General features: G+C 39.3%; 1 protein-coding gene across 1 annotated transcript; it reads right to left on the reverse strand.

Annotated features, from left to right (window-relative positions):
- Positions 1-5435: 5435 nt before the first annotated feature.
- LOC310810761 (cell adhesion molecule CEACAM6-like) lies at positions 5436-11049 on the reverse strand (the record flags this gene model as incomplete). Its single annotated transcript, XM_083678611.1, has 5 exons — positions 5436-5557; positions 5853-6104; positions 6438-6689; positions 8635-8961; positions 10908-11049. The coding sequence occupies 5 exons, from the start codon at positions 11047-11049 to the stop codon at positions 5436-5438; spliced, it is 1095 nt and encodes a 364-aa protein (XP_083534737.1).
- Positions 11050-11937: the final 888 nt, after the last annotated feature.

The following is an 11937-nucleotide window of genomic DNA, read 5'->3' on the forward strand; positions in this document are numbered from 1 at the left end:
ATACGGCGGACTCTCTTCATGGTCAGTGTGATTGTGTGCCTGTGTGATTGTTTACCCCGCCCTGATTGGCTTCACCTGTTCCTCATCATCCTTCCCTGTGTATTTCGTCTGTGTGTTCCCCTTTCTCTGTGCCAGCCTGTGGTTTTTCTTAGTGTTGAGTATTCCTGTTTATTTTGATCTCTGACAGTGTTTCTGACTTTGCTTTTTGCCTACTCGTTTTCGGATTATCTGCCTGACTTTTTGAATTGCGTACCTGTGTAGCAAACCTGGCTTTGCAGTAGTAGCAGTCTGTGACCGGTTGATGTAAACATACCGTCAAACCTTGTCAGAAATGAATCTCTTTGAACAACATTATTACTGCATTAACAGCATTGAAATACTCCAGATACAGAATCGTCTTTAGCACCCATTTTAAAATACAGTTGAATATAACAAATAAATAATCAACAAAAAGCAAACAGAGAAACTGAAAATCATACATAGTATAATTGACTTGTCATAGTACTGTACATTGCAACTCCTCATGGGAGATTTAGTTGATGCTGGAACCAACTGAAGAGCAATGGATAAAGTATTTTTGATATTCATCCATATATTTTTCTTTCTGTAAGATTGAAAGGGATGGAGTAAGAAAAATAAATATTACAATTAAATTAAATGAACTTAAAAAACCCAGAAGGGCAATTGTTATTTGCAGGCATAGATAGACTACAATAAACATATTCTACAGACAAACTGTAGGCACACGTGCATGCAGGCGTGCACACACACACACACACACACACACACACACACACACACCAACACTCACACACACACACACACACACACACACACATTACTGAAAGGATTGCACCTTAAAGGTATTTAAAAGTCATCTTGATCATAACCAAGAGATATAATAAATTATTTGAAATGACTGAAAATACTGCTTTTGTTCTCCCCTCTGAATAAATAATATTGATAGAACTCTTTCAATGTCTTGTTGCTGATGACCACAGGTAAAGCCTCACCTGAGACAATCGTCATGAAGAGAGTGAACTTTAATAACTGTTCACCTTAGTACATACAATTTTGCTTATTTTATAAGACAAGCTTCTTGCATAGAGCCCTAGTCTAAGATCACTTTAGTGTAGGAAAAACTGAAGCCTCTAGAGGGCGTCTGCTCCACATTTGCCAATGTTCCAGTATCTCAATGTTCAGTGTCATTATGGTGTCATATAATTGGGCCATTAGGACCTGGTCGTAACACTCACTTATACATGTTGATAAAAGGGGTTCATATGTTATGTCTGGTTAAAGGGCAAACACTCCCTGTTGGTGGTAAAGGGTCATGGACTTGGTTCAAAGATAATCATCATCTATCAAACATTGATCAATCAATCAAAAGAATTAGGTCAGGGCACATTGAAATGTTTGTATTGATAAAATACAGTATTATTACGTTTGTCTGTGAGGACGTGATCCTTCTTGAAGCAGAGTATTTATTACTTTAAAAAAGTATGTTACAGTTTATTATTATGTGCACCGCTATCAACTCCTGAGAATAACATCAAACTTAACCAACCATCATCTAAGACTATAAAGACCACAGTGCATTCAACATCAAACAGATAAACTTTATTCCTAATGCATGCAGGTTTGTAGCCTGTACATGAATATAAAGAAATTGTGCATTACAATTCAATTGAGGGTATAACTCAATGAACAACAGTGCTGATTTAGATCTATGTTCTATCTAGTTGAAGCAAAAGGGAACCAATACCCAGTAATGAGGAAGCTGTGGGATTTTCCCTTCACTGAGCCTGTAAAGAGAGATTACTGTCTACATCAACATGTTGTACTAGTTTGATAGTAAGAATGCTGGACTTTGGTCTGGAGTTCGACATTATTTTTGTAAATGAAGGAGAATAAATATTCTTGATTAGTATTTAACATTTTGGTAAGACTTTATTTTAGTGAATATATATTAGGCACTCATTTGTAGCTATACTGTTTAAAGTGTTTGCTTTCTACCTTGCCCCTCAAGATACTCCCCACACACACCCACACAACAATGTTGTTGGGGGCAAGGTTGGCCTTGAGGTTAGGGAGGCTCACCAGTAACCCCAAGGTTGCTGGTTCAATCCCTGGATGTGAGCCAGTGATTGAAGGGTAGCAGAAATCACATCTAACTAGCCAGCTACAGTACTACATGACTTTTAATAAGAAAAGAAGAAAACACTGAATAAAAACCTAATACATGGCTAGCAATACCCCAAAACTTGCCATTTAGCTACTTCTTAAACACATAAGCGACAAATTAGTGCCTTATAAGTGTTCCCCATACTAGTGTGTTACCAACATGTTGAAGAACCCCATTCAATGTTATCAAAGGCATTACACAATCTCTGATTATTATATGCTTTTCATTTTGCATAAACAAGTATCCAAATAAAGAGCTTGAATTGGGCCATTGAGCCTTGGCCATAACACTCACATAACACAACATAGGTTTGTGTTCAAAGGTCAAAACAGGGAAGAGGCAAACACTTCCTGGTGGTGGTGAAGGCTTAGGAACTTGGTTCATGCTGTGCCTCATATTGTTAGACATTGATCCATCAAATACTGAAAATCACATGTTTTAATATATATATTATGTATATATAATAATATGTTTTGTGTGCATTAAAGAATCTATCACAAAACATCAAAAATATCAAATATGCTCAACATGGAAGAAAGACCCAAACAGTTAGAACATTAACATTATGCCTTATAAGTTATTATAGACATGCATGACACTTTATAATGTCCTCATAATACATCCATATGCTGATAATAGCTCAGGATCAGTATGAGATCATCATAACATGCCTATAACAACTTATAATGTGCTATGAATGCAATATAACTGTATGCTCTAAGTAAAGTGTTACTCTAAGGGTATTAAACGCATCACCATTCACCCCTCATCAAAGAAAACAGTATAATTATGCTTTATCTCTCATTTACCATTGTATTGATTAGTCTTTCTCTTAAAAGTTAAAATGCAAAACAAAAATACACATTTAAAAAAAACTATTTACAGCTCCTCACTGGGTGATTTGGTGCAGGACTTGTCTCTGTGTGAATGCTGGAGCACTCTGAAGATCAGTGGTGTGTTACATTCTGTGAAGTCTGTTCTTTTGTGGCTGAAGTATGCTCTTCTTACTTCTTCAACTGGAAGTTTGAAGTAAGACTGTTTAATGCAAAATCTGCAAATACAATAAACAATGCAAATGACACAAATCAATTTCTTTGTCAATATTTCAGTCACATGAACGGTTGTGTGGCCTGATGCAAATGTACCATAATCTGAGTATCATGGGAATTGTTGGGCTCCTGAATGCCACAATTTTGGATTGAAACAATAAACACAAAATAAATGGTATACAATAAGATAGAAAGAAACAACAGCTACAACAGCTTCTAAAAAGCTTCTAAAAAACATATGAAAGTCCATAGCTTCAGCTAAACATTGATATTATGCTAAGAGTCTTGGAAAAAGAGATTACTGCAGTAGTCTTAACCAGGAAGTTTAAATACACTAATGGAAGCAGACACCTGCTCGGTAGAGTACGAAATTCACAAAATGGCTCCTTGGTTGACAATATAAATATAATATAGCTTGTAGTTCATATCACCAGATAATTCTCACTGATGGACGTTCAATCTTATTTTTTTATTAGGAACCAACTTTTCTGAAGCATGCATTAGCCTACCTGTGCTTTTCCTCATCCACAGGTTATGGCAGGTGGATAAGGGGGAGTACAACACAAATACAATGTACAACCTCCGAAAACATATAATCGCTTTATTCTTAGCTTTGAAGTTTAGAAACAGACATCTTAGTCTTCTTGTCCAAAATTATTCTATTAGAGTGAGCAGAGTGTGAGAGCTGAATGGACACTCTAAGGCTCCAGTACAGTGTGCTATAGAACAGAGAAACGGTTGTCAAAACAAAACTCACTTGTTCACTTAAGTTGTTCACCCGATTTGTATTTTGGGTGAACTGTACCTATAAATTGACTCTTACACGCTTATGCGTACCACGGTTGGGGTCAACATAGGACAATCAACTCTCGATGATGTTGGGAGTTGATCATGAATTGGAATCCAATATTCTGCAAGCAGTGAAGCAGTGAATCAATACAGTAAGTCAAACTCACAGTCAAGGGTTGAGGTGAGATTGAGAGCGTGGGTAGTTCTCATATACATGTACTTCAGAGTCTGTATGGGGCGCACAAATAGAGAGTTTATACAGATGATAATATGATGAATTTTGCATGAAAAAGTGCATGAAAAGTCTAGGTGAAAAAGTAACAGTTTAAACTCAGTTTGCATCAGGCACCAATTTCATAAGCAATCCTTGCAATGAAGTACAGTGCACATTTCTGAAGTGTAACTTTTTTAGGCCCAAAACTGTACAGAGGAAGTATTTTTTGCAAGGGGAAGGGAATAAAGGTAAGCTTACTGCAATCAATTGAATACATAGCACATGTACACACAGGATTAACACAAACATATAACCATACTTACTGTTATTGACATTCAGGCTGGAGGATTCTTTCTTGAAGTAACTAATGTAAATTGAGTTGAAGTTAGTATTTTTAGTATTGTGGACAATTACATTTATAGAATAACACTTTCTACCAAAATGCTATTCATTGGACTCTAAAATGTACAAATTAGTCATTTAAATATTGTACTTGAAAGCTTCAGAAGTGTTAATGCGATACAGGAGATTGTAAAGCTAATGATTGCACACAAGGGCACAACAATGAACCACCAGCAAATCATTTCTTCAAAATGGTATAACTTTTACGGTACCTTCAGTAATGCCTACCAACTACAGTACAAGACAAATGAGTCTCCTCTAATCTAAGCTATACATTCTTTTTACTACAAATTCTACTCAGCATCACTACCCCTAACTGGGTGGCTGGAATTCATACACTCATAATCACTCATAATCTCTCTCTCTCTCTCTCTCTCTCTCTCTCTCTCTCTCTCTCTCTCTCTCTCTCTCTCTCTCTCTCTCAGCCTCGTCATAGGCAAACACCAGGGGTTTGAAAGGCACAAATAAAGCTGAAGGGCAAGGAGGTGGTGTTGCGGAGCTGAAGCCCCAAGCAAGAACTAATAACTGTATACCTGTAAGTGGTTATTGTCTAATATACTGTAGTGATGTGGATTACGTCGCTCTACTTTATCAAACAAACAAACAGTGGGTGGAATATTTTCAGAAAGAACAGGCATGCCAACCCAAAATCCAAACCCTAACCCTAACCCTATCTCTAAATACAATATCTGAATCTGATTCTAACATATTGAATCTTAGATATCATCTTATAGTTTAATGTTTGTCTGAATGAAAGACTTCACTTACAAGACGTATGAAAACAACACATTTTCACTCACCCCTTTTTCATAATGAAGTAGCTTGCCACAACACCCACAACCACAACCACCAATACACCAATCACAATCCCAGCGATGGCACCAGCAGACAGACCAGATGGTGTTAAAGAGCCCACCGCTGCAGAGACCAGGGACAGAACCACACAGACATACAGTAAGAGAAATGCAACAGTTACTGGACAGACAATAAACACTATCGTAGACTATTTGTGACACATATACTGTACAAGGTCAAAAATAGTCATTTTGGCATCTGTTTCCCGATTAGTTTAATGCAACAGTGACATGACAGAATCCACCCATCCTTCAGTTCTTACTAAAGACACTACAGTAATCTATACTGAGGATTGTGAATAATACCAGTTGGTCCTATTATGTTGGTCCTACACACTTCTGGCTTCTCTTAAATGTACCTTTTAATGACAGTACATGGACTGCAGATTTGGTGATTTCAGTGACGTCATTATATGCTGTACAGTTGTAATTTCCACTGTCAGAGTATTCACTCTCTTTAGTGAACTCAGATGACTGTCCAAGTATGTCTGTTCCATTAAACATCCAGGTGTAGGTGGCGGTGGGGGTTGAGTCAGCAGAGCAGGTCAATGTAAACTTCTGTCCTACTTCTATTTCTTTTTCACCCATGACAGTAACTGTATCAGGTCCATCTGGAACACAGAGATCACAAATACATCAGAGATGGCATGCTTGTCAGTCTTTAATCACTGTAATAGTGGAGGTACAGTCTAACAGTGTCAGTTATGTTCATTAACAACTAATGCATGCTGATTCTGGAACCCTTATCCACATAACAATGGAATGTAGCCAATCCTACCACATCAGAGAACTGTGAGTTACAGTTTAGAAATGATGCTGCAACTGTGGTTTGGACATTTTGATGGAAAAAGAATGAAACACATTATGTGGACATATCTGGGGCCTGGAGTTTGTCTTGGTCAGGTCAAGGGGTCAAGAAAGTCAAGTCTGGTTAGACTACTTACAGTTTACAGTCATACTGTATCTAGCATTAGCGGTGTTGATAGGGTTGCTGACTAGACACATGTAAAGCCCACTGTCTGTTCTAGTCACAGGGTTGAAGGACAGAACTCCATTAGAAGTCACCAGAGGTTCACCATCCTTCTGCCACTCTATGGTGTCGATGGACCCAGATGCCTCACAGGTGATGGTGACAGATTTTCCCTCTATGATCGGCTGGTTTGCGGGCCTTGAGATGATGACATTAGATACTCTCTCTGTGAAAGCAGTACAAAGAATAGTTGCAATGGAGATTACATATCATCATACAGAAATTGTTCCCTAGAGACACAAAGGAGACAGATTAAGCCACATCCTGGACAAGGGAACACTTTTAATAAAGATTCTCCAGGACTGGGCTTAACCTGGGAAATCATATGTAACAATGGCATCTGTTGACGGGGACAGTACACATTAACCTAAATCAACATCAATGTACAGTATATGTGTCAGAGTTAGCTAGAGAGCTAATGCACATCTGTAGTGTACTGTATGGAAAATGTATATGAAAATAAAATGTGAGTAAAAGATCATTCAAGTTACATAATGGACGTTAACAAAAAAGCTAATCAGATTGCAAAAGAATTCTCAAACTACACCAAGATCGATTGACAATATTCACAATGCCAATAAACAGAAAGATTCTGTCATTCTGTGCTGCTTAATCTACCGTCATTGCATCAGGTATAACAGACCAATAAGTAGCATCCTGTCAACTTACAGGAAAGCATGTCGTAAGAGACAACTACAGAAAACTTACAACCAACTCCCACTTGTAGTGACGCATTCAGCACAGTACCATCTAGTCATTTAAAACCATCTGCACTGCGACACACAGAGAAGAGCTAAACATTCAATTGCGTGAAAGATGTGAGGTACAGAACTTCAAACTATTGTGAGTGTATTGTGACTTAAAACATATTGAGCAATAACCTTACCACACAAGGCTTGCAATGTCAGTTCAGCTGTGATTGTCCTTTCCTAAATATTCATGACCAAAAACCCCAAAATGTTTTTGCTTTTCTAATGGGATTATTTCGTAGGATAGTGATGGGATCACATGTTTTGTAATTTAGCAGCAGATCACCTTCCAGTGTAGAAACCCTGGTGATTAATGACCAAAAAATATGTTTTAAGTGAGAAGTTATGGCTCGTCAAAAGCCACAAAAGACAGGAAATTACAAATGAGCACCACCACCCATAACCTCCCCTATGCACTAACAAGGTTTTCCAGCACACAGCTTTGATACCTGCGATAGTGCTGCCTGTTGGTCTACTGTACTTCAAAACATGTTCACCACTGGCAGGTTTCTTAGAATTCAAAGCTTCTCTCAAACAACCTAATTCATACTCTTAGAGTGTGTGATTTATATTGTAATAATAATAATAATTGATTGCATGGCCAATAAACAGTCTTAGTCTTATTACCAGGAACGTAATTCACTCAGGGAAATTCTGGAACTCTCCATGGTTATCACACCTCAGTGATGCAAAATTTTAATTTCAACATTAAATTAATATTTACTTCATAGAACTGCTGTTTTTTGGAGATGATAAGTGACATGTGTAAGCATTAATCAAATGTAGGCTATTTCTACAGTAGGCAAAAACTGTTTTCAAGCCCCCTGACCATCTGTTAAGAAAAACAAAGACCAGAGGCTAAACGTACAGTAACTGAAGACTCCTGAATAGGGCATCACCAGATGACCAAACTGTGTCTCCATTCAATGCAGCTTTTTACACATCTGCACTTGATCAATAATGCTGAACAGCACAAGAGGAGAAGGCATAGTCTGGATTGTCTGGTCCAGTTACAGTACAAACATCTTGACCACTGAACCATAGATGTTAACTTAACTCAGTATGTCAGAGAGTTAATGTTACACTACTCAAATACTTTACATCACTGTGAATAGATAAAACAGATATATGGTTTGCTCCGTAGATCAATAAACCATATTTGAGAAACAGCACCTCTTTATCCTCCTTGAAAATTAGCTAGAGCTGTTTCTGCTTTCACCAGAAAGAAAGATTTGTGAACCTCACTCATAATGTTGTTGTGTCACAGTTGTCTTAGCTTCCCTAATAAACATCTTAATGCAATGCACTGAATGTGAAGTAGCAAACACTGGAGTATGACCTGCTGAAAGAGCAAGTACTCACCATAAACCTCCAGTCTAATATCTCCGTTCAGCACGCTGCCGGTATCTGGTATTATCACAACTCTGTAGTCTCCACTGTCACTCAGGGTCAGATCCCTCAGCTCCAGAGATCCAGTGGTTTTGTCCAGAGTGATCCTGTCTTCGTATCCAGGCACTATGTCATCATTATTGGGCCTGGCAGTTATTATATTAACCGTAGTATTAACTGTCCAGACAATTGTAAGAAATTGAATGTTTGTTGGAGTGACGGTTGTGATAAATGTCACATTCCCGTTTAACATCCCATTCAGAGGACCTGCTGGTAACACTCCTGCTCCATAAGACAACCCTGAGGAGACAAGAGAGCCAAAAACAACATGTAAATGCATGGGCTTCTATGAATAGTTTTTGTCTGTTAAGAACATCATCTACATTTGTACATCTGCAACATTGTGTTACACTGCGGTGCTGTATGATTTGAACATTGGACCGGCTATTAAGATGTCAGTCATCTCCCCAACCTGTAGTACAGTATGCTAGTGTCAGTGTTGAAAATGGAATTAATTCATTTGGGGAACCCTGGTAAAGCTACAGTATACATTTGTTAAAGTCTCCTATGAGACAAAAAAAAACAAGGGACAATGGGGTAATAGGTCAATCTTTGTTTCAGATATGATAAGGTCACAGTGTGCTGCTCCAATTAAATATGCAATACTTAATTTGTTTTGCAGCCAAATGGCTGGCTTAACACTTTTTGGTATGAAGTTGAGAGATGGGGCAGGGGAAATGTGCTAACTCTCAAATTCATAGGCAGAGCTCTGGATGCAAGGACTAACAATCCATGATGTTGAAATGATCATTTTACATACATATTTTAAAGATATATCATATTTGTTGACAGAGACATTGTGTATATACAATGAAGTAAAACTACCTTGAATTTGGGGTTGTGAGCTGTAGGCCTGCTAAGCCCAGTAGGCAAGAACCAATAGGTATATATCATGAAGTGGAATAAACATTGACAGAACAAATCCCAAATCGTGCTCTTTAGGTATTTCGAAGTCAGTAGCCTATATGAAATTACTGTAGCTTTTAAGATCAACTTTGATTAATATGTTTGAAAACTGCAATTTTATTTCACGACTTTTCACACATTTATCATTTCACACAACAGCAATACAATAAACAGTGTTGTTAAATTCCCTCTTACCTACAAAAGCCAGTAAAAATATTGAAAGAAAATACTGAAGTTTGTGAGAATCCATTCAAACCAGGAGTCCCTGATGGGTTCCGCTTTTCTCTTCTTATGTGTTATGTCCACCAAATACCCCAATTCTCTCTGTGTCACTGCTCACCACTGCACTTTGAGAGACAAACTTTAGCCAATGATTGGTATACTTCCTTGAACTGCAAACACGTAGCCTACCAGTCGGCATGATACAGGGCTAGGCCAGAGATTGTATGACAGCTACCACCCATCATGGTAAATAGCAGCAGATTTCCCTCTAGTGGCTGAAGTTATCCTCTGCACTTGTTCTCGGCTCTAAATAAAAAATGTGTGAAACAAGTTTGCCATCTTCCATGCAATGCAATGCAATGCAACACCCAATAATCTTGCAGAAACGTCCCCCTGTGGTGTGTGTGCCTATGTCTTTAGCTGACCAGCAAAGGACGTCATTTTGTTTTGTTTTCAGGTACAAAATGTGCAGGTAGAGGTGCACGGAGTATGTGATCTGTGTAGAATAAACGTTCCCAGGGGAATCTTATTGTCATAATAAGTTGATAAGCACAGTATGTACGTGTTAAGTCCCGCCCTATTCCTTAGTTTATGTTTGTCTCTGTTTCATATTATTTATTTATTTTTTCCTTGTCATACCGGCCCGATGCTCTGTCTCGCCTGTTTGACCCTGACTCAGCCCCAAGGTCTCCCAATAACATCCTGCCCCCCTCCTGTGTGGTGGGGGCTGTTACATGGGGCATTGAGGAAGAGGTCAGACAGATGAGTTAACACCCAAGTACCGGATGGCTGTCCCCCAAACCGGCTGTTTGTTCCTGACTCCCATCGCTTGCAGGTCATCCATTGGGCTCACACCTCCATTCTCTCCTGTCACCCTGGTGTATGGCGGACTCTCTTCATGGTCAGGCAATGCTTTTGGTGGCCGTTCATGGAGAGAGAGGTTGGAGAGTATGTGGCTGCCTGATCTGTGTGCGCCCTGAATAAAGTCTTCCGACGCCCGCCTCCTGGTCTCCTGCGTCCGCTTCCTGTGCCTCATCGCCCCTGGTCTGACATCTCACTGGACTTCGTCATGGAGTTACCCCCCTCGGAAGGTAACACCACCATTCTGACGGTGGTGGACAGGTTTTCTAAGATGGTGCACTTCATCCCTCTGCCAGGGAGACGGCAGAGGCAATGTTGTTTCTTGTTTTCCGTATCCATGGATTCCCGACGGATGTGGTGTGAGATCGGGGGCCGCAAATCTCTCAATTCTGGAAGGCGTTCTGCTCTCTTCTCGGGGCAACCGTCAGCCTCTCCTCCAGGTACCATCCCCAGTCCAACGGCAAGACACTTATCATGAAGTTTTTCATTCAGCTGAAAAAACATGTGGGGGAAATGAAGCCAAGCACTGTGGATGAAATGGTCAAAAAGAATGTTGTTGTGTTTTGAACCCACAGAGCCAGTCACCAATGTGGTGATAACTTATAATGCCCCTGTCATAGTAGAGTTCAACAGTTCTGTCAGTCTGTCCTGCTCCTCCTCTGGCTCCTCCCTCTCCTACCTCTGGCTGAATGGCAGCTCTGAGGTCACAGCCAGTGATGGAGTTCAGCTTGGTGATGGAGGCAGAACTCTCACCATAGCCAATGTGACCCGCTACGACCAGGGACCGTTCACATGCACAGTGTCCAACCCCATCAGTAGTGAAACCAGCCAGCCTCTAACCCTCACCATCTACTGTGAGTCCATCCAAATCGTCTATACATCCGTTATTCCCTATTTCTTGTAGTTTCAACTTTGTAAAAGGTTGTTAAAATGTTCACCAGTTTGTCTAATGTGGGTTATGGCTCTTAGTGCTCCCCTACTGTCTTACATGTTAATGTGATGTGAGTCTCTATGGCCCATAAACTGTCTATTAATGGTAATTACTACAATTATGTAAAGGGTACTAGAGATGTCATACTCTGTACCCATATTCCATTATTAATTCATAATCATTACTACAGAGATGTCGTTTTACCATAACACTGTTTTTGATTTTCCTGTGCATTTATTTACAGATGCATTTATTCCATTCAAAATGGTTGGATATCATAGGACGACCAGAATGAC

The sequence above is a fragment of the Argentina silus genome (genome assembly GCF_951799395.1).
Source record: "Argentina silus genome assembly, chromosome: 10".
Classification (NCBI taxonomy): domain Eukaryota; kingdom Metazoa; phylum Chordata; class Actinopteri; order Argentiniformes; family Argentinidae; genus Argentina; species Argentina silus.